Source organism: Microplitis demolitor, chromosome 10 (assembly GCF_026212275.2).
Source record: "Microplitis demolitor isolate Queensland-Clemson2020A chromosome 10, iyMicDemo2.1a, whole genome shotgun sequence".
NCBI classification, from domain to species: Eukaryota; Metazoa; Arthropoda; class Insecta; order Hymenoptera; family Braconidae; genus Microplitis; species Microplitis demolitor.
This window is the reverse complement of record NC_068554.1, coordinates 6,490,997-6,517,459: the sequence shown is the minus strand read 5'-3', so window position 1 is coordinate 6,517,459 and position 26,463 is coordinate 6,490,997. Positions and strand designations below refer to the sequence as shown.

At 28.6% G+C, this 26,463-nt stretch overlaps 4 protein-coding genes across 10 annotated transcripts; 2 read left to right on the top strand and 2 right to left on the bottom strand.

Annotated features, from left to right (window-relative positions):
• Window positions 1-138: 138 nt before the first annotated feature.
• On the bottom strand, window positions 139-9,507 carry LOC103570469 (clathrin heavy chain). The gene is made up of 7 exons (XM_008548231.3): window positions 8,987-9,507; window positions 7,516-7,723; window positions 5,277-7,444; window positions 3,009-5,194; window positions 1,177-1,399; window positions 1,016-1,091; window positions 139-945 (listed from the first exon to the last, which is right to left on the bottom strand). The coding sequence occupies exons 1-7, from the start codon at window positions 9,026-9,028 to the stop codon at window positions 812-814; spliced, it is 5,037 nt and encodes a 1,678-aa protein (XP_008546453.1). The 5' UTR covers window positions 9,029-9,507; the 3' UTR covers window positions 139-811.
• A 348-nt stretch (window positions 9,508-9,855) lies between these two features.
• On the bottom strand, window positions 9,856-11,222 carry LOC103570468 (60S acidic ribosomal protein P2). Its single transcript, XM_014444535.2, has 4 exons — window positions 11,136-11,222; window positions 10,604-10,776; window positions 10,428-10,529; window positions 9,856-10,037 (listed from the first exon to the last, which is right to left on the bottom strand). Exons 2-4 carry the CDS (start codon window positions 10,773-10,775, stop codon window positions 9,967-9,969), a joined length of 345 nt encoding a protein of 114 aa, XP_014300021.1. The 5' UTR covers window position 10,776; window positions 11,136-11,222; the 3' UTR covers window positions 9,856-9,966.
• Window positions 11,223-12,893: 1,671 nt separating this feature from the next.
• Window positions 12,894-19,947, top strand: LOC103570467 (proton-coupled zinc antiporter SLC30A1). 7 transcript variants are annotated; one of them, XM_008548226.3, is made up of 8 exons: window positions 12,894-13,055; window positions 14,701-14,892; window positions 16,935-17,033; window positions 17,115-17,413; window positions 17,507-17,742; window positions 17,812-17,990; window positions 19,265-19,351; window positions 19,423-19,947. In XM_008548226.3, exons 2-8 carry the CDS (start codon window positions 14,704-14,706, stop codon window positions 19,798-19,800), a joined length of 1,467 nt encoding a protein of 488 aa, XP_008546448.1. In that variant the 5' UTR covers window positions 12,894-13,055; window positions 14,701-14,703; the 3' UTR covers window positions 19,801-19,947. The 7 variants fall into 7 exon arrangements, with proteins under 7 accessions (XP_008546448.1, XP_008546446.1, XP_008546450.1 ...); XM_008548224.3 differs by having other exon boundaries at window positions 14,488-14,892; XM_008548228.2 differs by lacking the exon at window positions 12,894-13,055 and adding an exon at window positions 13,508-13,619.
• Window positions 19,948-20,302: 355 nt separating this feature from the next.
• On the top strand, window positions 20,303-25,523 carry LOC103570466 (uncharacterized). The gene is made up of 9 exons (XM_008548222.1): window positions 20,303-20,375; window positions 20,574-20,692; window positions 20,760-20,943; window positions 23,804-23,919; window positions 23,985-24,171; window positions 24,240-24,358; window positions 24,425-24,611; window positions 24,722-24,747; window positions 25,173-25,523. Exons 1-8 carry the CDS (start codon window positions 20,342-20,344, stop codon window positions 24,730-24,732), a joined length of 957 nt encoding a protein of 318 aa, XP_008546444.1. The 5' UTR covers window positions 20,303-20,341; the 3' UTR covers window positions 24,733-24,747; window positions 25,173-25,523.
• The last annotated feature ends 940 nt before the right edge of the window (window positions 25,524-26,463 follow it).

The window sequence follows — 26,463 nt, the reverse complement described above, 5'->3', positions numbered from 1 at the left end:
TTCATTTTAAAATTTCAATTAACTAAAGTAATAAAAGTGACAAAATTATTAAACGACAAAAAAGCTTTTTTTTTTTTAAATTATTATTTGTTTTTTTTTTTTATAAATTTGATAAATATACACAATAGAAAATGAATACGAAAAGAGCAGCCGACGAAATTTGAATGAAACTTGCAAAGAATAAACGTGCAATAAATTTTTAAAAACAACACACGTATAGATAATTTAACAAAGCAAATAAATTTATTAATGTATATGAATTTTTGTCCTATTCTCTCTTAAATCTTTGTACTGGAATATTCGTAATTACAGTCAGATATAGTATAACATTAATTTTATTTATTTTTTAAATCGGCAGCGCCCGGCACAAGCAGGATTTATATTGATTACAATACTATCAATAATTAAAATAATTATTATTCAATGAGTGGGATAACAAATTCAAATTCAAATTAAAAAAAAAAAGATAAATCAACTCTCAATTAGCGATAGCTTCTATTAGTATAATAACTCTGTATCTGTGATGAAATTTATGAGAAATAATATATTTATATATGACTGTAGACATTTGCCGTGTCGAACCAAATTAAATTACGTAAGAATTAAATCTCCCGTCATATTATTACTTATTATTTTATCAATTAAATGACTATATTTTATTTGTTTATTATTTGTCGCTGTACTTGAATTTATTTAAATCCAGCAGAGTATGACTAATAGCTAAACGGTCAAGATTGTTCTAACAAAACCGCAGTAGTTGTTGATCAGTTGTTATAATTTTAGTTGCAATAAACGGTTCATTAAATTCGTTTCACATGCCATAGCCTTGATAAGCTGCCGCTGCTGGTGCATAAACACCAGGAGCTGGTGTACCATAAACAGCTTGAGGTGCGTAACCTGGTGCCATCATACCTGGACCTGCTGTCAGCATCAACTGTGGCTCCGCTGTACACAGATTTTAAATAAATTTATTATTTATTTAAATATTTATTTAATTTAATAATAAAATACTTACGCATTATCATGGGCTTGTGTTCTTCATGACTGGTTTCTTCAGCACGCCTACTTTCAGCTTCTTCTAATTTATCAACCTTTATAATAATAAATTAATGATTATTAATTATTAATAATACTTATTTTTATTTATTTATTTATTTATTAATAAAATAAACGTACTTTAGTAATGTATTCACGCATAACTTGAATAAGATACGGCATTGCAAAGTGAATGATGCGATGTTTCCACGCAAGCTCGAGAATAACGTCAGGATGAAGAAGATCATAACAATAAAATAGGCAAGCGGCGAAACAATCTTTAGATCCTCGTTCTAAGAACCATTCTAATAATTCTTCAGCTACCTCTGCATTTTTAGATTCTGCGGCGTACTCCATAGCATCTCTATTATTAAAATATAAATTAAAATATCATAAATTTAAAGTCAGTGGACAGCGGAATCTCTTCAATTTTAAAAACGAGGGGCTTGAAATTCCTGATATCAAAGCTACGCAATACGCGACAGTAGACAAATGTTTTTTCCACTTTTTAGTAGATTCCTTATTGAAATCTGGCTATTGCATTTGTTCTCATGGTGGAATTTGCAAAGAATTTTGTTGGAGCCTAATATAATTTATCGAGTAGGTTCCAAAAATACTATTAGCTAAAAAATTTATATATGTAAATATATATATATATATATATATATATATATATATATATATATATATATATATATATATATATAATACATAGTTCAACACAAAAAAAAAAAATTTTTCGCGCAAGAAAAAAAATTCTATGTCGATTACATTTTTTTTAAGCCTGAGTATTCTTAACTCATTAACAGATAAGTAAATCAAATAGACTAATGCATATTTTTGTAGGAAATTAAACGCTCTACAAAAAGGTCGCTTATCATTTTTTAATAAATCCATCTGTTCAAAAGTTATTGGAGCTCGAAGTCAAGTTAGAGTAAATTTCGAAATCTTTTCCTTTTCCGGCGAAACTATCAGACTTATCACAAAATGTTATAGGATATTTTTTGTTGATAATTTTATTCTCTACAAAGTATTATCAGTACAATTTTTTCAAATTCCGCATTGTTTTCTAGTTACTTTTACTTTAAAGTCAAGCTCTTAAAAAAGAAGTGTGCTAATCGATTTCAAGATGATCCTGGTTGGCAGACAATTAACAATTTTCGGATTTTTTTTTTCATTAATTTAATTAAAAAAAAATAAAAATTAAAAATATGCACATATAGAAAATTTTAAAAACTATAGGTGCAATTTTTTCAAATATTTTTTTTTTTTATAATTTATCGTTTGAAAAAAATCCAAAAATTATTAGACGTCGGCTAACTTCAATCTCATGATTTCAAGAGCTCTTTATGAGCCAAATAGGTCGGTTAGTTCGAAAGTTGTGAGTGTTTAAAGTTTTTCAAATTAAAATAAACAAAAAATCATTTTTTGTCAATTTCTTTCCAAATAACTTTTGAATGAAAAGCGATAGCTCATTTTTGTTACATGTATCTGAAAGCTCATGAAATTAGCTTTAATTTCATTATTTAACTGACCATTTCGTCGATTGTTTCAAATAGATTAAAGTCTGAAAATTTTCGAAAAATACATTTTTTTATGGCTTCAACTCTCAATATATTTTTAATGATGCGTCGCAGGTTAATTTCAATGATTGTATCTTGTAGCTTATGAAAAAAGTTTCAAATCACGCTACTATGACTTTATCTGAATGAAACTTGTCACACATATCGTTCAAGCTAATACTTAAATTTTAATATTTTATTTAAACTATTATGATTCAAATTTTATATCATGGATTTTCAATGCTGTTTACTATTATCAAAATTTTTAGAGGTTCAATAATGAATATATTACCAGAAATCTACTTCTATTTCGGTTACCAAATGGCCTTTTTTTTTTTTTTTTTAAATAAATCGGGTGGAGAGATTTAAAGTTATAGAGATTCCAAAGTATTTATAAAAAATAAAACCTACCGGAATAGTCTATCTTTCTTGCACAACTCAACAGACTGTTTCCATCTGTTGTTACCTTTGTAAAGATAAGCGGCAATCCTTCTAAACTCAATAAGCTCATGCTTTTCAAGCTGTTGAGCAAGTGCAATGTTATCAAAGTTATCAAAAGCATCTATCGACGTTCTAAGACCCTGGTAATCCTCTTCATCAATTAGTAAACCATTTAATGCTTCATTTATAGCTTTGTTATTGAGTGCTTGTACTGATCTCAAGTATGGTTTAACTAATTGTAAATGCCCAGTACGTGTGAAATGGCCAACAGCTCTCGTGTGATCCATTCGCGGTGACAATACCAACAGTATGTCATTCAAAAGTAATGGTTTGTAGTCAAGATAAAATTGTATTGCCTTGTAATACAATTCGACATTAGCAACTTTTGTAATAACATCTTTAAAGTGTCCCTCTCTCCATGCCTCTGTTGGATGCTGCATCATAGCAAGTACTGCATTGTCGTATTCCTCATATTTGTCATAAAGAAAAACAAGCTCTGCCCACAGGTGAGCTGATTCTGCAGCACGTAGTACTTTAGGTATATTAACACGTGACCAAAACAATTCCAAGTGCTCACGCATTCTCTGTGGTTTGTATTTACTGTACAGTATAGCCAGTTCAGTAAACATTCCCATGTGTGCACGCTCGAGACCCAGTGCTGCTTCAAGTAAGTTTATTAATTCCTCAAAGTGACCACGATCTTGATAATAATTTATTAAATCTTCAAGTTCATCTGCGTGCACAACAATATGTAGACCGCACATTTGTGCCAAACGGAATTCACCGCTATCGACACAAGCGAAACAAACTTCCTTCCATGTACGTGTTGAATTAGCTTTCCGTGCTGAATCAACAGCGCCTTGAAATTCTTTAAGATGTACTAATGTGATAGCCAATCGTGCAAAATTAGACACATTGTTGTAAAGTAATTTAGCAGCATCATACATTTTATCATCAAAACATCTGTCTCCTATTTTTTGTATATCCGCGTGATTAGGACCAGATATAAATTCTTCTAAATCAGCAAGTCTGTTTGTACGCGCGTAAGCATAAATTAATTCACTCTCGATAAATGATTCACGTGCTTTTTTACGAGCCATTTGAAGATAACGGACAAGATCTTCCCAGTGTGATGTGCGGTGGGCTGTTTCAACAACATCAACGTAAGCTGATGGATCATCCGCTTTAATAAAACTGTCAATAGCTTCTTTAACGAGCCCTTGTTGTAATTGAGCACGTGCCAATTGTGACCACACCGCTGGTTCATTGCATCTCTCGGCGAATTCGTATGCGCGGTCTAGATTACCAACTTGTTCAATCAATACCTGAATAGCTGATGTATTGACATCGAATTTTTTGAAAATAGCGAATGCTTCTTCATATAATTCATTGTTTATTGCAATATTCGCAATATCTGGTGCATCATAATTGTCAAGACGATTAATGTATTCCATAACACGTGTGCGATCGGCCTTTATAGCTGTCAAGATCAAAAGATTTTGTAAATTACGGTGGTCACTGAAGACACTGCTGTCTAATACTATTTTTTCCAATAGTTCAATAAGTTCATTGGGTAAATCTGCGGTCATAAAAGCTTTTACTGTTACTGAAATATCTTCTGGATCTTGAGTTTCAGACAATGCTGTTTGTACAACTTGATCAATCAACGGACGTTTGTAGGGATTACTTTCAAGTAATACTTCTGCCCAAAGATCAGGATCACGTCGACGTACCAAATATCTTGCTTCGCTCTTAAATAAGCTGTTTTCATTACAAACGCTTATTAATTCACGATCACACTGACCACGTTCATAAGCGATGCATGCCAAATGTGGGTCACGTTTTTCGCAGTATTTACCAACAACGCGGCTGTCGTAAAACTGGTTTTCTTTCAAAAATCTCTCAGGATTATTATTACTGTCGATGTAAATTTTAGCAAGAGCATTGTGCGTCGCTGGTTCGATGCAACCCTCATGGACACGAGATTCTAACCACGGAAGAAGAAGCTTCAGACGATTACGTTTCTCAACTTCTTCAACGAGCTCGTCTGTTGAAAATTGACCTCTGACAACGAGAATTAAATTTTTAATTATGTCTTCTGAGCAGTCCACGTCCAGTAATCCGCCAATAACAACAGGCAAACGTGATGGATTTACCTGTAATATAAATTATAATTAATTATATAAATTTAAATTGACTAAATAATTATTATTTAATATAAATAAATTATCAACAAACCTTTTGTACATAAATTTCAATATACTTCTGCAAGTTGTTACGATAAAGGTAGAGAACAAGGTCGTGGACAAAGTCAAATCGATCGCAGACAATTATGAGCGGTAATTGATCAGATAACTTGGCCTCTTTCAAGAAATTTTTAACACGTTCGGCATTATAACAATGACTCTCACGACAAATACGTTCGACTTCTTTGATCTGTCCAATTTTACACGCAGCTTGGATGTACTTGAAATGAACCTCTTGATCCTGACTGAAATTAACAATCGATCCAAGGAAATAAAACAATCCTTCGTATGATTTAAAGCTCTCAAATAGATCAATCAATGATTTTGTCGTCAATTGTTCGTGATATTTAGTAGCAATCTGAACGCAAATCTGTAAATTTTGACGTATATTTGCAGTCATCATGGCTTTCAGGCATTCAAGTGAGTCTTCAACGGACAGAGTACCAAAGAATCCAACGAGCCAGTCGGCAGATAATAAGTGGGTATGCACAACGGCGCGTTTAATGTCATATAAATCGGTATAGTGTTCCAATGCACGCTGCAATAATCCAGCTTTTTCGCACAGCTGTGCAACGTGTGCGCGATCATAGTGAGTAAACATTTGATTGCCGAGAATAGCGTCGGCAACTTGAGGCGCAGACATTAAATTCATTTCAAGCAGACGTGTCTGAAGAGCTCCTTCACTCGGTCTGTTATTCTTCAATGCATCCAACAAAAATGCCGTACACTGCTGTACCATATTTTGTTCCATAAATATATCAACAATCTGATTAATATCTGCCAGCGGCTCATCATCCTGTACAAGCATTTGGGCAAATGCGACACCCTGATCGGGATTTATTCTCATAACGTTTCTCAACAAGAATATATAATCCGGAGTATAAGATACCTTTTTAGCATAAAGGACAATTTTTTGAAATTGTCCTGTTTCAGCGAAGCATTGTATAACTTTGTTCGGTACATTAGCACGCAAATAAACACTCAAAGCGAGTGTAGGATCTGCTTGTTTAACTAAATCACCCAGTTCTTCACTGCACTCCAATTTATCTTCTTTAAGCCATTTTTCCAGTAATTGTTTACGGCCCTGTACTAAAACCGGTCGGCATAATTCTAGTGATTCAAATTTATTTAACTGTCCTTGATCCAATAGAATACCAAAATACTGTAGCAATGGAGATGTTTGACCTTGTGTTGTTGGTACCTGTTGAAAACGTTGAATAGTAGCTGGTGTACGCAATATTCCCTTGGGTGCATTTGCAGCAACTTTAGCAGCTTCTGCGTACTGTCCGTTCTGGAAAAGCATGTTGAATTTACGTACAAATAAATCTTCAGCACCAGATAAATTATTTCTGACTGCCATTCTCAATGCTAATTCTGGATTCTGAAGAACTCCATTTATGTATGGAATAATATTTTCTTCTTCGACAGACACAGAGAGTACTTGTCCTTTGCGATTAACACCAATTATACCACCAGAAGCTTCATGGGGAGCAGTAACGAAAATAGTTTCACCGGATATACGATTCATGAATATACAGGTGGCGGATTCAATGTCATACATGTGAATGTATCCGTACTTAGTGATAAGATAGATAACATCATACTTGGAGCTAACTTGCATCGCAACAGGAAAATCGTTACTAGCCTCAGCTGGAAAGAAAACATCGACGGCTTTTTTAGGGAATGGAGCATTGCCAGCTGGTGGTTGACCTACTTCAATGATATGAAGTTTCGCCCCTTGGGTCGTCCTTACGGCAAAACAAAATAGATTACTAGGTTCAGCGTTACCCTCCATCTTGAACTGCGCAAACGAAGCCGCGTGTCCTTCAATCGGTTGTGAACATTTGCGTTCGACTGAGTAAAGATGCATTGCACCTACGACACGATTATGTTGTGCCGATATACCAATTAATAGGAGCCAGGTTTGCTTTGGATCAGTACGATAATTAATTATCTGACAACCATTCAAAGACGCATGACGATCGAATATTTTAGTTGGCGTCGAGTCACCTTCCATTGACCAATGATAAACTGATTGCTCTGTCACCAGAGCTAGAGTGTTCGGTGATATCCATTTCCAGAACACAACGTCTTCTGCCATCGTGTGAGCTTTCATCTTGGATTTCATTTCGATATTAAAAATTTGTAGAGTTTTTTGTGCTAAAAATATTATTATTATTAATTATAAATTCTTCTAATTAAGGAACAATATAAATTCAAATTTAGCTTACCTTTTAGAGCAATAACTTTGCTTGCAGGGTTCATAATAGCAGAATCAGCAGAAATGGGCCTTCTGATAGGATTTGCGGTGTCATTTAAATCGACAATAACAACTTGCGATGTATCACCAACTTTTTCACGCACACAGATAAATTTATCAGACTCCATAGTAAGTGTATTGAAGCTGACATTGTTAGCATTTATTCCTACAGCCGTAAGCTAAAATTAAAAAAACAAACAATCAAAATTAATATTTATACTTTTTTATTTTCTTATCTACAGACTCCATTATAATTTTAACAGATTTTCTAAACAAGATAATTTGTTTCTTTTATCAAAAAATTATCTTAGTCAATTAATTTTGTAATAATTATTTACCTCGAAAAATCATGATACTAGTTAGTTGAGGTCTGATAATTTTTGGATTTTTTTTTAAATCATACATTTAAAAAAAATATATTTCCAAAAATTGCACTTATAGTTTTTTTTTATTTTCTACATGTGCATATTTTTAGTTTTTTTTTTTCTAACTGATTTGTTGAAAAAAAAAAATCCCAAAATTTTTATTTGTCTATTAATTACAGGATCATGAAAAATTAATGAGTAAATATAGCAGACGTACGACAATTTTTAATTAAATATAAAAAAATTATATAATTAATATAATAAAATTTTAAAAAAATGCATGTACGAAATTTTGAATTGTCTAAACATGTATTTTTTTATTTTTATTTTATAAAAATAAAAATTTATTATTTAAAAGTTTAAAAAATTGTCAGATATCTGCAACTTTTACAATCATGAAAAATTAATCATAAATTACTCCGAAAAAAAATAATTTATACATAAAAAAATAAAATAATAATAATAATAATAATAATAATAATAATAATAATAATAATAATAATAATAATGATAGAGAAATGTAGGCGGCGGCAAGGGGCGTGTGTACGTATGAAATCGACGTGGCTACCCGGTACTCCAGTCAGTGTAAAAAAAAAAAAGGAAAAAAATAATTAAATGAAATTACTCGTTATTTCCAATCATATGTGATTTAGTATACGAAGATGTAACACCTAGGATCGATAATCGTCCACGTTCATGTCCATGTCCATGAGTCAATGGTCGGTATGTAAAAAAAGTGAGAGGACAGAGGAAGAACAGGAATGTGATTAATAGTATACATATATATAAATGCATACATATATATGTAGATTTATATTTGTATATATGTAGATATATGAGATGAATATGTTAAGAATTGAGAGTATGGGCTTTAGTTATTAAAGCCACAAAAATTCAGCATAGCTGTCAACTCTACGTCATTAGCAAAGCCGTCGAATCCGACGCCCCGGATGCATCATTGGGACAGGTGTAATTTCGTCCGAAAAAATCCTCGCTTTCTCTACTCTCGGTAGCTCAATAAATTTTGTTCCTGATAATTACAGAGTTAGTAGATAAAAAAAAAAGCAGGTCACTTACCTGAAGATGTTCCTGAAACCTTATGGGTAGTAGCTGCGACATTTTATATTATTGTTATATCGATATCGTTAACAAATACACCCGCGTTATTATAAATTTATAATTGATGTTTATATATATCATAAATAATCACGTGTTCATAGACAACTAACACAAAGTATCTTATTTAAATCCAGGTTTCACAACTATCAGTACTACAAGCAGTTACAAGTGGCCCAGCAGTCCCGGTGATGATGTTTTATTCACTCATCCGCGCACTAAACCGACTGACGCAAACCAAATCCCGTCACTCTGCTCACCGCTGACATCTATAATGGCGGCCATTATCCGCCCTCTTTGTCAAGAAAATAGTCCCGATTATTATTTATAAATATTTTATTTGTTGTATTTACCTTGAAGGCTTTATTTATTTTTATAAAATAAAATTAGTTGGTAACTTTAGTAATTTAAATTAATTAGTTGGTGAAGTAACGTTTGATAAATTTTATTTATTTTAGAGGTTCAGGCGTAGTAATACTGAGAAGAAACTATCATCGTTAAGTTGTTGGGTTCAGGTCTTACCGTAAATTTGCTACCCCACTTTTTTATTCCTGTGTGAATGAAGCCACGACGCGTACCAATGCGCGACACGGTTTTCTTGCACTTTGAAACTAATCACGCCGGTTATTACATCAACATCTTCAACTACTCTTTTATTTAAATTTAAATATTTTTACTAATTCTATTGTAGTTATTTCAGTTTTTTTTCATTGCTACTCATAAATTTAACGGCTTGATTTATGAAAAAATTGGCGCGTAATTTAAAAACATTTTTATGGATAAATTAATAATTAAGGGAGATGAGTATAAATAAATTTAAATATTAAATGTACAGTAAAAAAATTATTTATTCATCAGCAGATTAAAACAAATGTATAAATGTGTCAACAGTAGATGGTAATGATGATGCTAATGAATAATTAAATTTTTTGATGATCATTTTAGTCAAATAGACCGAAGCCCATGTCATCGTCTTCAGATTCAGAGTCTTCTTTGGCGGCTTTCTTATCTTCTGCAAAATAAATACATATATATTAATAATTGCTTTATAATTTAACTTTATTATTAAGTAATTATATTTAAAATCAGTTTGAAAATCTTCAACACAGTAAATCAGGCGAAAGATGGTTAGTAAAAATAACATCACGTGGATTTGTAACATAAATTACTAATTAAGTAGAGGAATGAGAGTGAGTGTACCAGATATCAGACAAATTTAAAATTATTAATAGAGTAAATAATTGATAAAATTAAATTTTTAAAAAATGCACTTATTAATTTTTTTTTTAAAATATGCGTTTTTTTTTTAATTTAATTTTATCAATTATTTAGTCTTATTATTTATAATTTAAAATTTGTCTGTCTGCTACATTCACACTCATGTAGAGGAATAAAACTTTACCTTTTTTCTCTTCAGCAGCAGGAGCTGCGGCTGCGGCACCTGGAGCTGCTGCAGCAGCAGCAACACCACCACCAACTGGCATGGAAGATAATTTTGTACGGCCTGAAATTTATGAATAAATTAGTACTGTATTTTTTGTAAGGCAATGAATTATTATTATAAATAAGTATAATTACCTTCAGCAATCAATTCCTCGATAGATTTACCCTCGAGTGAAGTGATTACTTTCTTAAGTTTTTCAGCATCGGCTTCGATACCGACAGATGAAAGAATTTTTTCGATGTCATTCTGGGATGGTGCGGCTTTGCCACCAAGGACAGCCAATAAGTAAGCGGCCACGTAACGCATGCTGTTTAAATATTAAAAATTTAATTAGTTTACTTATAACTTAGAACAATAAAATAATAAATTTATTTAATGATATTTCATCAGATAAAATTAATCTTCACTACCACTCAGTCGAAAGATGGTGATAAATTTCAAATCATCATGTTCTATTTATTATTTATAAATTATTAATTTAAGTTGATTAAAAATGAACAACGTGATTCCCGCTGAATCAACATAGCCTCAACATGGAGGAGTAATCCAAAAATATTTTAATCAATTAAAAGCAATCGGTTGTTATTTCAATCAATTCAAATAAATAATTTATTTAATTAATAAGTATTCGTAATATTTATTGATAAATTTAATTTTTTAACTTACTTTTTAAGTCGTATCGACACGAAACGTGGAACACGCTAAAATGAATTGATGATTTCTCGTCAAGAAACCAAAAGGAAAGAGCGCAGCTGATGGCTTCATGGCTAAACTTAAGAGGGAGCTTCGAAAATGGCGGAATCGTCGCCACGTCGCTACTGGGATTTTTTTTACTAAGCGCGGGAACTTTGAATTTTATATAATAATTCAACTTAATTAAAATTAATAAATTATTCTAGAGATTAAAATTTATAGTTATACTAGATATATTTTAGGGGTGTGCTAGTCGGGTTCGTATCGAATTGAATATAACTATTCGATTCGATATTCGAATTTCCGAATTATTAAAAAATTTTTGAATTATTCGTAACTTTTTGAATTATTCTATTGAAATCGATAAAATTTTGATCAGCTTTAAAAAATACAGTTTTTATTTAATCGAGAGCTTAGTTTCTAAAGTAACCAAAAATAATTTTTTCGTAGATTCGTGTCTAAGCTCTATTTACCTCTAACAAAAAATTGAATTATTCCCCGAACTGTTACAGTTACTGTTACATATTTTAAATCGTTGCAAAAAAAATTTTGGAATTATTTGTGAATTTTGGAATAATTTGAATTATTCGGAAGTTCAAATCGAATAGTTCGATACGAATAATTCTTAAATTGGAGCTATTCGCACATTCCTACAATAATTTATTTAAAATTGTCTGGAAAAAAACGATGAGAAGTATATAAATAAATATAATTAATATAAATAATTAAGATTCAATATTATTTGTAAATTAAATTACTCAATGAAAGAAGAAAAAATAATTATCAAGTTTACATTTGCTACCGAAGGTAAGCTTGGATTATTTTTATAACAGCCAGTGGTACTTTTGTGAATCAACTGAGACAGTTTCCTCTCTTATCACTTTGATTTATTTAAACTAGCTAATTAACTAGTAATATTTCATTAATTATTTATTTAATTCAAATAAAATATTTTAATCCTTAAGATAAAAATGTATAATCGGTAATAAATAATAATAACATCAGTTATATAAATTATTAGAATAATTTATTTACAATTAGTCATACTTTCAATTAGATACGCTAACTTTTTAAATTATTTGTTGTTTCAAATCGTGCTTTTACATTTACTTTTTTTTTTATTACTACTTATTTTATATTTTATAGTTCTTTCAACTCAGTAATCAATCTATAATAAAAAATTTATATTGAAAAAAAATTGTTATTTACATAATATCACTACAATATAATTTAACTAATAAAATTTATATTTGAGTTTAAATTAAAAAATTAAACACCAGGTAATTATTTGAATAATGAATTCTTATCAACATTTTGCTGAGAAATAACTTTTTTGTAAATAAAAAAAAAGAGTTAAATTTGCATACTCATTACAAAACTAGATCATTTAGAAAAATTTATCGGGAACTATTATTTAACATTTATTCAGATGTATTACTCATTGAAATTACGAGTCTTTAGTTGATTGTGAGCCTTTCAACAATAAAATCTATTTTACTATTTTTCAAATCATATTAAACTCAGTGTCGATTTCCCATTTAAATTAAGACTTAAAAAATTTAAACGCTTAATTAGACAATTAAGAAACAAGTAAACTGAAAAAATAATCCAGATAAGGTAAAACAATAAAATGATTATCTGCGTTAAATAATAAAGATTAGTTTGACAAAATAATAATGTATCTGTCAATCTGATATGGATTTAGTGCTATCGCTACTGCCGTATCTTAAACTCTTTAACGATCGAGTAATATTATTATATACTAAATATATATACTTGTATATATTTATATATATTAATTTAAATAAGCAGTAAATTAAATATTATTTAATTAAATACCCACACCTAAATAAATTAATAAATCACTCAAGAGTCCGCGGTATTTAATAGAAGGTAATTATTTAATTACATAAATTAAATCTAATAAATATAGCTCATATAGTCCGTAATAGAACGATAGTAACAATCAGCTATTAAAAGAAATAAAATAAAACCTCGTGGACCGAGTCCGGATGTTGCCAACTAGGGCTTTGATATAGTCGTCCTTTCTCACACATAATAACTATCACTTTATTCTCTATACATATTATATATACATACATATACATTAAAGTTGTGTACTATTGAGAGTACGTGCGTGAAATTGATTTTAATGCTCATAAATATTCAAATGATTCATAATAATAAGCAAAAAAAATATTTACGTAAATAAATATTTTATGTATTAAAAATAATATTTCTGATTATATTTTTATCTCAGCCAACGATTATCTGCTCTGTTATCTCTATGATAAGTGAATAGTTAGAAAAATAATTTATAAAAATTCTGAAAAGTAAGATTTTTTAAATTTATCTTCTTTATCAATTTTCAAAAATCTTTATTCAAATATTGGACAGTTAAAAGATATTTATTGCTGCTTCAAGGTCGAAATCTATAGAATAAATTATTAGAATGAGGTAAATGGAATTGATTTATTATTTATTAAATAATTTTTGTATAATTTTTTTTTTTATGGGGGATAATTTTTGTGAAATTAATTAATTGTAAAAAATGAATCATTCAAGTCAATGCACCATGTAAATAATAATAATGATAATGTTAATAAACATCTCGTCTTTGTAATCATAAATAAGTAGAAGTAAAGTTCACCGTTGATATCTAAAGAATAAAGTCACAGAAGATTTGGTAGTTTAGTTGTCATTGAGACTTTACTACGACATCATTCTATCATTTGAACTCTGTACCTTGTTACAATTACGTTAAAATTCATTCGAATGTAGAATAAAAATTTTTCTTTCGTGAGTAATTTTTAAAAAAATTATTTTTATTATTTATTTATTTTTTTTTTAATTTATAAAATAATACATCAATTATATTTGAGACAATGTTTTATTAAAAAATTTTAATGTCAGATATGATGTAAATTTGAAATTAGAATAAGTTTAATAAAATTATAGAATGATTTTCTAATAATTTAATTTTTAAAAATAATCAGTAATTTTTATTGCGTTAAAATTAAACTACTCCAAAGTTTTTTATTAAAATAATAATAAAAAATTGTAACCTATTGACATAATGTGCGTTTTTTATTACAAGTGTCATTAAATATTAGGAATACGTGATAATTAAATGTAAATTATAAAATAATCATAAAATCTAGTGGTTCGAAGGAATAAAATGCAAAGCAGGGAATGGGTTTTAAAAAAAATAGTAATAGTAATAATAATTATGGTTTAAAAAAAAAGGTGAAATGGGTGGGGTATCAGCCAGAAATATATTAACGTGTTGAATCAGACTGATTTGTTTTTGTATTATTTTTAAAAGAAACCCGTAGACTAATACCGCGAGGATTGGTTAGAAAAGGTAAGCGTGGAACTGGTAAACGGTAGATAGAAGAAAACGAAGACGACGGTGTTATTCCTCTCATCTTGTTTGTCGTAACGTTTAAAGCTAAAGTATCAACGGCTGCGCAAAGTCTAGAGCTTTGTAAATATAATTTATTATACGATATAATTAAGAAAAAAAAAATTGTGTAAGGTCATGGCCGTAAAAGAGTGGTTTAGACAACTGCAACCAGTTCAACTTTACTTAGTGCTTTTCTTCACAACTACCTTCTTCATCGTCGAAATAATAACTAGTCATGTGACACATTCACTTACCCTACTACTTAATGCTTATCACATGCTATGTAATATTGTTGCATTAGTCGGCTGCATCGCTTCTATTAAGGTGAGTGTACTTTTGTTCTTTATTTTTATTTATTTTATTTGCGATCCGCTACCTTTTAAATACACTTACATTTTGGCCGAAGACAAAAATAAAAAAATAATAATATTAAATAATTAAATCCTACTTTATTTTTAAATTATTATTTGAGCTAAGATTGAAATTTGAAAAATAACAAAATTAAATGGCACTAAGTATTTATTTTCCCGATTCTGAACATAAACGTCCAAATAGACACTCCGATGGCCCATATTATGAACGTTTATCAAACGTAATAGTTATCGAGTTCCTGCGAGACAAAAAATTTTACCCTGCCGTCTATTAAATCTTGAAAAAAAATTTTACATTAAAAAATTAAAAAGTATTTGGAAAATCCAAAAGTGTACACCTCAAATCCCTATGTATTAATGAATTTTTTTGACATTGCGATACCGGCGATTCTTGGTCTGGTAGATGTCTATATTTAAGTAGCACAAAAAAAAAATTTTAACTATTTGTTGAACTTAAGCTTACAATTGATTACATGGTAACAAATTGCTGACTTAAATTTAACAAAAAGTCAACAATTTTTTTTGTGACTCTTTCGTAGTTTTTATCTCAGTTTAAATATTTTTAAATCTGCTATATCCCAAGTAGCACAGAGTCAACTTTAAGATGTCTTTTAAAAGGACAAGACAAATTTTTTTTTGTTTCAAAGTCATCTTTTTTGGTATGAATACGACATGCAAATGTTGGTTCCGAAGGCAGAGACGAGTTGTGTTGTTTTTTCTGTCTTATTTCAAATAAAAAGTTGTTTAGATGACGTATTTTACCACTACTTGTAATTTACTTTTTGTCGTCACTTGTGTTAAGTCTTTTAAGTAGGTATTTTTTCGGTGACATAAATTTCTGATCGTTTTGTCAATATATTGATGCCTTATCGACAAGTCAAAAAGTTGCCTAAAAACTGAAATCTTATGCCACTGCTAATTTTAGCATTCGAATTAGTGTAAATGTAGCTTAAAATTGGAAATTTTTTAAATTTTGGAATAAATAAATAAAACATAAAAAAAATGGGTATATAAATAATTTAAAAATCGATATGATTCATTGAGTTTGTCAAGAGATTTCCAGCTCATAGATGTACACACTGATGACCAAAAAATTTTTTTTCAATTAATTTTTGTTCAATAATAGTCTAAATAATAGAGTTTATAACTATGTCAGGATACTGCTGTGCTTAGGAAAGAGGTAGTAAATTTACTTACTGCCTTTCTACCTTACTAATGTTAATTTAACATCAGTGTACTTTTTGTTATCATATAAGTGTAACAAAAATTTTTATAATTAATGTAAGCTGACTTTGTAAACATGAATAAGTGAAATCCGTAAATATTCACTAATTTTAAGTGCCAACCGAACTACTTATTTTAAAAAGTGGTTCGATTAGCACTTAGAATTAGTTAATATTCACCTATTTCACTTGTTCGTGTTTACAGAGGACCCTGATTAAGAAAAATGATTTAATCTATGCTAAGTGTATATCTATGTATATTCATCGATGCAAATTGTTTTAAATCATTTCAAATAATTTTTCTTAATCAGGGGAGTGAATTGCGATTTTTTTTTTCTGGTGATAATAGAGCACTACCTCTTCGCATTGAAGTGTGCAGTAGAGTTACAAATAATTTTATAAAAAATCATAGTTCATAGTACAGATGTCTAGTTTACAAACTTCAGATATTGAGTGTATAAATAAATGTAAATTTACAATAAATTTAATGAATATGCACTGAATTGCCTGTAGTCTATTTACTTGATATTGCTGGTATGGATATCATATTAGTATATTATGTATAGTATAGCTCTCCAATATAGGTCTCATTAGTTAAATATAGCGTTTTCAGTATGAATATGCGTGATAAATATTTATGCACAATTTATTTCTCTTATAATACAATTGAAAAATTTTAAAATACCAACTCGAATACTTTATTTCAATTTAAACGTAATAGTTTTGTTTCTAAATAATTAAATAAATAATAAAATGAATCCTTTTTTTATAGTATGGCAAAGAAGATAGATGCCGTAGAAATCGTAATTCAAACGATTCGACAATTTGTGTTAATGAAAATGAAAAAAATCCGGCATCGACGGACTCAAAAGTAATTATTTCCTTGTCGATTATATTTATTAAATAACAAAGATTTATAAAGAATTAATTTAATGAATTAATAAAATTACAGCATTCATGTTCAGACAGACAAATGAAGAATACATTCGGATGGGCGCGAATAGATATTGTAACGATGCTAGTGTGTTGTGTACTACTAGCATCTTTTTGTTTTTCATTATTAGTAGAAGCATTGCAGACTCTCATTCATATAGATCATCTCGATGAAATGCATCATCCGGTGCCGGTGATGTGTATTGGAGTCTCGGGAATACTTCTCAATGCATTTTGCTACGTAATTATCGGCGGTTATACCTTCAATCAAGGTCTACTGCTTCATGTCACTAAAGATGGAAATGTCGTCCTTCAAAAGTATGTTTTGTTTTGTAATAAATTATAATACTTTGATTCATTTTATTATTTTTTTTTTAAAGATATGCATTTATTTTGTTTTATTTTTTGTAGAAATATAGAGAATGCAACAGATGAACAGAGACTCGCTAATCCGACTAGACGAAGCCCACTAGCCATTCCCAGGAGACAAGGATTCCAAGAAATGTGTCGCGATGTTCTTGGATGTATTTTAGTTGTTATAAATTCGTTATTAGTTTATTTTACTGATGCACATTTGGCTAAATTTTTTGATCCAATATTTGCTATGATTTCCTCTATATCACTTTTTGTATTGAGCTATCCGTACTGTAAGTATTTAATATTTTTATTTATTCTTGTATTTTATTTTGTATAAAAAAATCTTCTTTCTTTTGCAGTAAGAGAGTCGGGCTTAATTTTGCTGCAGACAATTCCCAATCATATTAATATTGATTCATTAAAAAAAGAATTATTAGCTGCATTTCCGGGTATTGTTAATGTACATGATTTTCATGTGTGGCAATTGGCTGGTGAAAAAATTATTTCTACAATACATATTATATTTTTAGATCAAACGGTAAGATAATAGACTTTTTTTTTATTGATACCTAATATTATAAATAGATATAATATAATCGGCTGTTTAACTTTGATAAATAGTCAAAGTAACATTTTTAAGAGCTGAGATTTTTTCTTATTTTTACACTCTAGATCTTTTGTATAGTATTGTATCTTTTAACAGGCGTTCTTGCTTTCTTCTCTCTTGCACCCAAGTAGGTGAACTGTATTATCTTTGTTGCACTAATACAGTGATCAGGAACTTTGGCTGAGTTTTTCTTTTAAACAAACGACTATTATCAAAAAATTAAAGGGCGCTTCGCTCAATTAGATAGTAATGAATCAATGTGCAATCTGTAGATTGTATTTAAAGACTTTGTTTCCGAAAAAAACTCAGCCGAAAATATTTGAAAACCCGTTTTTCAAAAAGTCTTTTAATGATAGGCAGAATTTTATTAATGCTGGATATGTTTAACTCAAATTTGTTACTACTTATCGAGGAATAAATTTACTTTGACTTCCAATCGATGCCAAAGTTGAGCTTTTCAAAAAGTATTTTAGTAAATCAAATGAAAAATTTTCTATCGGAAATTTCAAAGCGAAAAAAAGTATAATTGATTTTTTGGAAATATCTTTGAAAATATTGAATTATCGGGAAAATTGTAGGAAACCTTTCTTGTAGAGCTTTAAATTTTCTACAAAAAAAGTATCTTGTACTTTTTTTGAAAACTGAATTATTACAGAGATATTTGGAATTTAAAATTCAAAGAATTAGATCAAGAAATAAGGAGTTGAAAATTGTCTGAGGTTTTTTGGACCATCAATGCTTATATATTTTTTTTAAATCCAATACTGCTATTTTTTTTTTTTCAATTGATAACAAAGAACAAATTTACTCTAATTGAGTTTTGAAATTAAACAACCGTAATATTTAAGCAGCTTAATAATTTTATTTTGACGGGATTCTAAAATAATAAATTATTTATAAACATTAACATGATAACTTATTGGTAAATTTAAAATTTATATTTTATTATTTGGATCCTTAATTTATTAATTTTATTTAAAATTTTTTCAAAGACTACGATGTAATGAAATAAACTTTTATTGCGATAGTGACATTGAAATTGCAGTTTTAATTTGGGACATGAACTTTGTTAAGTTTATAAATTTTATTTTAAACGCAGAATGTAGAATATTAATATAAGCCTGAAAATTAGTAGAAATAATTTAAAAATCGATTAAAATTTCGATCGATTCTTTTTAAATGAATTTGTTTTTTTTTTTTTTTAGGTATATTCAGTAATAATTGATCAAGTGACAACATTTTTTATGGAAATGGGAATCACACACGTGACAATACAACCCGAATTTCAAAAAGTAATTATTAAAGAAAATAAAAAATATTACAAACTATTCATCAATAAATAATTTGATTATTTATTCTTCAGATAAAAGGCGTTAATAAATCTGATTGTTTGATCCGCTGTCGAGGTAAACGTTGTATAGAATCCCAGTGCTGTTCAAAAGACGATTTACTTGAAGAAGTAATAATGGATAAAAATGATAAGAGTACAACAATAAACAAAAAATTTTTGCGTAAAGAAATAATTCCCTCAGAGGAAGATATTAATTTAAAAAAATTCACCCTTCACAAAACTGATAGTATTAAATCGATGAATGTGAGTTTGAAAGACACTGAAAAAATAACAGTTCTAACACCGCCAAAAGAACACAGAAATAGTTGCCCGGGTAGTAATGTCAGTATCATTAATGTAGATGTTAATTCCATTAGTGTTAATGACTCATTTGAAAATGTTAAAAAATAACTTTTTGTAATAGTATTGAATCAATAACTTTTTTAATTCTACAGTGTATTTATAATAAGACTGGATCTTAGAGTATTAAAAAATAAGTGTATATAAATTTATCTTATAACTGTTAATTTTTAATGCAATAAATAATTTTTTTTTCATTCAAAAATTACATGTCATTTTTTAATTATCTGCAAAATTTTTTTTTATTTTCAATATCTCGTTTGAATAAAAATCTAATATCTTTTGTCGATAATATAGGTGTCAAGAATCAGCTTAAGAAATTTAAAAATCAGCGTCGAAATATTTTTAATCTTTTCAATAAAATTTTGTTTCTTTTTAATAACTAATTATCAATTATTAATTTATTAAGTAAAAGATCATCAACAAAATATTTTTTACGTTAATAAGTTTAAAGAAAATTTATAAAAAAATTATAAAAAATGTTTATTAAACAAACGCCTACTTAATAGTGTTCATGGTCTATTAATAGTCATTACCCAACAGAACTTTTCAAGTTCATTTATATTTTCATTCGACTTCCAAGATAGATCGTATGAAAATGGCGAACCCGTCCACCAATACTCACAGTAAGTAAATAAATAAAAAGTTATTTAAATAGCATTTAAACGATGTCATCTTTACTACAGGTGTGCTATATTGTCATTAATATAATAAAGACATTTATCGAGGTGTACTAATAATTAATAAGTACTTCATTAAATGAATAATCTATTTACTTAACTATTATGTAACTGATAATCAAATTTGTTGTTTCGTTTAAATAGCAAATAAACCCACAATGATACCATCCGAGACATTTCTTGACATACATGAAGGGGATAAGCTGACTATTGAAGGTACCAGTGTCAAAGACATGAAATTATACACTGATCTAGATCATCCTGTAAGTTAACAAAAATGGTTATAAAGTATTCTGCAGTTTGTATTTAAATTATTATTTAATTCAATAGGAAAGAGCTTCTCGGAGAATTGAATCAGTAGGATTAGGTGAAAATTCATATACTCGGGGTTTCACAATACCATCGGTTGCTATTGGTGATAGTGGATGGTACGGTTGCGCAAACAAGGATGTAAAAGTTGATACAAGTCAACACGATCAACCGGATGTCGCTTGGATATACGTGAACATAAAGTGTAAAATTCAATTTAATTACACTGTAAAAAAAAATGTAGTGTGAAAATGGTCCCCAAAGAGTTTACGCGATGTCCTCGGTGTGAATTTGGTGTAAAATATCTAGTGGCGTATTTTTAACACAGTATGAGTGTTTTCTTTCACACTGTATGGTGTTATTAGCTTAAATATTGTCCGATAATATAATCTGTAAGTAAAAATTATCAAATAATATATCGCGTTACTAATTCCCGGATTAGAAAATACGTTTAATGACGATTAAAACTGTTTTAATCGTTTTAAATCGTTAATTTATGATTAAAAACAATTAAATTTTTAATCGTTTTAAATCGCCACGAATCGTCAATTGATGAGTAAAGATAATTAAAAACGATTAAATTTTTAATCGTTTTAATTTGTCATGAATCGTTTTCAATCTTCATACGGGACCAAAAATTGTAATATTATATTAAGATTAAAGACAATTCATGACAATTTGAAATTTTTAATCGCTATGAATCGTCTGAAATCGTACAATAATATTGCGATTTCTGACCCCGCATAAAGATTAAAAACGATTAATGACGATTTGAAATTTTAATCGTAATTATTTTTTAACCGTAAAATAGTAAATCGTTTTTTGACGATTAGAGACAATTAAATGTGAAAAACTATGACGATTCTGACGATTAATGATGATTAAATTTTTAATCGTTACAAATCGTATTTTCTAATCAGAGAATTTTTGAAGGACACACGGAAAGAAAATTATAGGAAGTATTCCTATGTATTATGGGAATGGTTCCCATAATGGTATAGGAATTGTACCCATACTATTATAGGAACAGCTCCTATACCATTATAGGAACCATTCCCTTAATATTATAGGAACTATTCCCATAATATTATTGGAACCATTCCTATAATTTATAGGAATCGTTCCTATATATTATGGGAATGATTCCTATAATATTATAGAAAGTATTCCCATAAATTATAGGAACCATTCCTATAATTATAGGAACCATTTCCATAATGGTATGAGTATCATTCCCATAATTATAGGAATTATTCCTATAATTATGGGTAATATTCTTATAATTATAGGAACTGCTCCCCTAATTTATGGTCGTCATTCCTATACTGGTAATGGATGAAATTTCATAAAATTATAGGAACCATTCCCATAATTTTCTTTCCGTGCACTTTCTTATACGCCCTATTGACTTTAGGAAATTCTTTAAAGCCAAAAAGGCTTATAATTTTTTTTCATTGCCACTCCGTAAACATGAATAAGTGAAATAGGTAAATATCCACTAATTCTAAGTGCTAATCGAACTACTTTTTAAAATAAGTGGTTCGGTTTGCACTTAAAATTAGTGAATATTCACCGATTTCACTTATTCATGTTTACAGAGCAACTGTTTTGTAGATTTATTTTATAGCAAAACATTAAAAAATTTCGCCTTTAGAACAAGTCTACAATATGTTTAGCTATTAAAAAAAAATTATACACTGATAGAAGGATTTCTTAGTATTAAAAAAGATTTGTTAATATTTAACAAATTATTTCTTAACGGAGCTTTATTTAAGAAATATTTATTAATATTTAACAAATCATTTCTTAAACATCATTTTTTTGTATTTAATAAATATTTCTTAGCATCTAATAAACGATTTGTTAATATTTAATAAACGATTTCTTTCCATTTAAAAAATGATTTATTAGTATTTAATAAATCACTTTTTAACATTTAATGAATCACTTTTTAATAATTAATAAATGAATATTTTATATTTAATATATTTTTTATTATTTGAACAAATTTTTTTTTTATATTTAAGAAATTATCTATTAACTTATTTATTAAAATTTAATTCATAAAATCACACAGTTCAAGAATATATATCTATATATGTTTTTGCATGCAGCTACACACATTCATTAATATTTGTATTTATAAACAAAAATAACTAAAACAACCATCGTATAAAATTTTCTGTTCTTTTAATTTCAAAATACAATTTCATAGTAATTAACACTATAACTAGAATAAACAAATTAAAATTTCTTATATTAAACTACGCTGAGAAATAACATAAAATCCGTTTGATAGTACATGTGTTTTTAATGGTTTTATATTTGATTAAAATTGAACTGAATAAAATTAACAAGGCTTCCATATTTTTTTTATAGTTATAATATGGATGACAATTTACAAAATACTTCTGATATAAATATTATTTCAGTATATGAGAGCTTCAGTTGTAGGTTACGTTTAACCAACAATGCAAGCTAGAACGGAGTAAACAATATGACGTCGCAACGACACACACATATAGCTTTTTTAATACTTGTACACCACTACAGGCTCGTGTGTAGCCCTCTACCGATAAATTCGTCTAAGAAATATTTATTAAATATTAACAAGCCTTGTTTGGTGCTAACAAATATTTCTTTTATGTTAATAAGGCTTTGTTAGCATTAAAAATATTTCTTAATAATAAAGAAGTTACTTATTTCATTATAATAAATATTGTTAATAATTACTAAATATTTGTTAAATCTAAAAAAGTCAGTTGAGAAAAATTTAATAAATCAATTTATTACTCCTAAACAAATCCTTCTATCAGTGTACGCTCTTTAGGTTCTAAACTTAGTGAATAAAGCCAAAAGGGCGTATAAAAATATCTTCTTTTGGAATTAGTCACGCGATATAAGTTGTGTAAGTCGTGTAAACGTTTTAAAACTTTTATACCGGCAGTGTTGAAAATTTTAACACTCATTAATTCACACCGACCCATGAGCTCAAAATTTTTACAGTGTACAAATACTATTTATTAATCTATTTATTAATAATAGATGGTTTTGGGTTAAAACAGCTAAAAAACCTTTGATGGAACCGGATGATAACATCTCATTAATTGAAGGTGACCGATTGTTCATTAAATGTCAATGTAGTCAACAAATGTTTTTTTACACTAATTTAAATCACTCAGTAAGTTGTTTGAATTTTTTTAACGTACTTTAGTATATTTATAACTGATAAATAATTTTCTAAAGGAAAAAGCAACTGAAAGTATTGAAGAAGAAACAAAAGTAAATGAGGATTTGTATACACGAACTCTTGAAAAAAAATCAGTTGTTCCAGAAGATAGTGGATGGTACGGTTGTGCAGCCAATGGCGTCATAGTTGATGAAGAGAGATTCGATCAACTGGAAGTCAAATGGATTTACGTTAGCGTTAAACGTAAAATTTTTTATACTATCGACTATAAAGCAACGAAAATTAATACTAATAATTTGAATAACAAACAGCTAAAAAACCACCAATGGAGCCTCCGGGACCAGTTCTTAATCTAAATGAAGGCGACGAATTGCATCTTAAATGTCGAAGTTATCAAAAAATGACTTTTTACATGGTCTTAGATAATCCTGTGAGTTTTATTTCCATTTAATGAAAAAGTCTAGATAATTAATGTTATACTGTTCTGATATTTAAGGACCAAGGATCTGAAGCTTGTCAAGAAGGTACTGCAATCTTTGAGGGTGCACATACACTAGCTTTAAAAAAAAAATCAGTAGTCCAGGGTGACAGTGGATGGTATGGATGCGCATACAGTGACGTAAAAGTTGATACAAGTAATCGTAATCAGCCGGAAGTTAATTGGATTAACGTTATTGTTAAACGTAATACATTTGCTTATTCGTAAAATTAATAATCTATTCCATATTTCATATAAATAACTAACATATTAAATAAATATTTATTTAACTTAATTTTTTTTTTTATTTTTCAGCAAAAGCTTAATTCGATTTCATAAATGTAATGTATTAAATATTGCTATCATTTGTAATACTGTTAAATTGTTATATAGTATTTGTTTAGATATATTTCTCGAATTCACTTTTATTTCAACTACACTGATAAAAAAGTTGACTTGATTCAAGAAAAAAAATCTTGAGCCAAGAAATTATTCTTGGGTTATATTGAGTAAATTTCTCTTGGTTCAAGATAATTTTTTCTCTTGACTCAAGAAAATCATTTTCTTCAAAATAGAATTCTTGGTTCAAAATTTTCGCTCTTGAATCAAGTCAACTTTTTTATCAGTGTATAAATTAAATTTTACTCTCTTTACTCTTGTTATTGCCTAAATAATTTTTGATTTAAGTGTAATAGTCAAATTAAGAATTTTAATTATTTTAAACAATCATAGGTAATTCTATAAACTTTTGAGTCGTAAATTTTAGATAAACAAGATGAAAGTTTTTACGAATCGAAATAATTCCCTCGGAGGAGATATTAAGTTGGAAATATTGACAGTTTACAAAGCGATGGTATTATATTGATGGATGTGAGTTTGAAGGACACTGAGAAAACAACAGTTTTAACATCGCCTAAAGATTACAGAAATAATAGATACTAATTCTGTTTGTATTAATGATTAATTTTAAAAAATTACAAAATATTTTTTATGATAGTATAGAATTAATAATTTTTTTTTAGTATGAAGTGTATTTATAACAAGACTAGTACTTAGAGTATTAAGAAATACATGTATACAAATTTATTTTATAATTGTTAATTTTTAATGCAATAAATAATTTTATTCCAATCAAAATAAGCTACCTTATTATTTATTGATCTGCGAAATTTATACTTATTGACAATTTATAGTTTAACTCAGATTCTAAAATAGATGTCAAGAACTCGTGTAAAGAAAATTCATTTTAAAAAGATTCAAAGAAAGTTCGACATGTAGAACTTCTATATTTAAGACAGATTAGAAGTTCAGGTTGATCATTTTTCGAACTTTTAGGATTCTAATAGTACAAAATATGGTTAGTTCAGAGCTTTACGTGAATGAATTTTAAGAAAGATGAGAGTTTTTTTAAAACATTCTTAAAATGTATTTTCCTACATTTTTCCCTCGTTCAGAAAAAATAAAAAAATCTTTAAATCAGTCACTATAAACAAGAAGAAAGTAGACTTACTGCTAGAACTTAGTAACCAGCCAGGCGTGGGTTCGAATCCCAGTGTTAGCTGAAAAAAATCGATTCTCTGAGATTTGGCCCACCGCCGACCTTACAAAACCCCAGAGTCTTAACGCATCACTCCCGACAGTTTAGCGTCGCTAATGACCCCAGCAATTTAATAGATATTTTAAATAAAAAAAATTTGGGCGTCGGTCAGCCCTGCGGGCCAGGCACAAAACTTCCCGTTGTTTTCGAACTCAAGGAGCTAATAATATATTAATTCTTATTATAAATTATTCATCAATTTTGAATTATCTATATTTAGACCTCATAATAGTTCTCATTGAGGATTTTGAGTACTAATGTAGAGTTACTTTTTGGGCGGTAAATATTACATCAAAGGAATTGAGGCTTTTGAGAACTAAACTAGAATTTGTTTTTTGACTCGCGATTGTGCATAGTAATATCGTTTATAAATAACTGTTGATACAGTTAATCGAAAGAAATTTCTAATATATTACAATAAATAATATTTATCTACTAAAATAATTTAGTTTTGCTCATG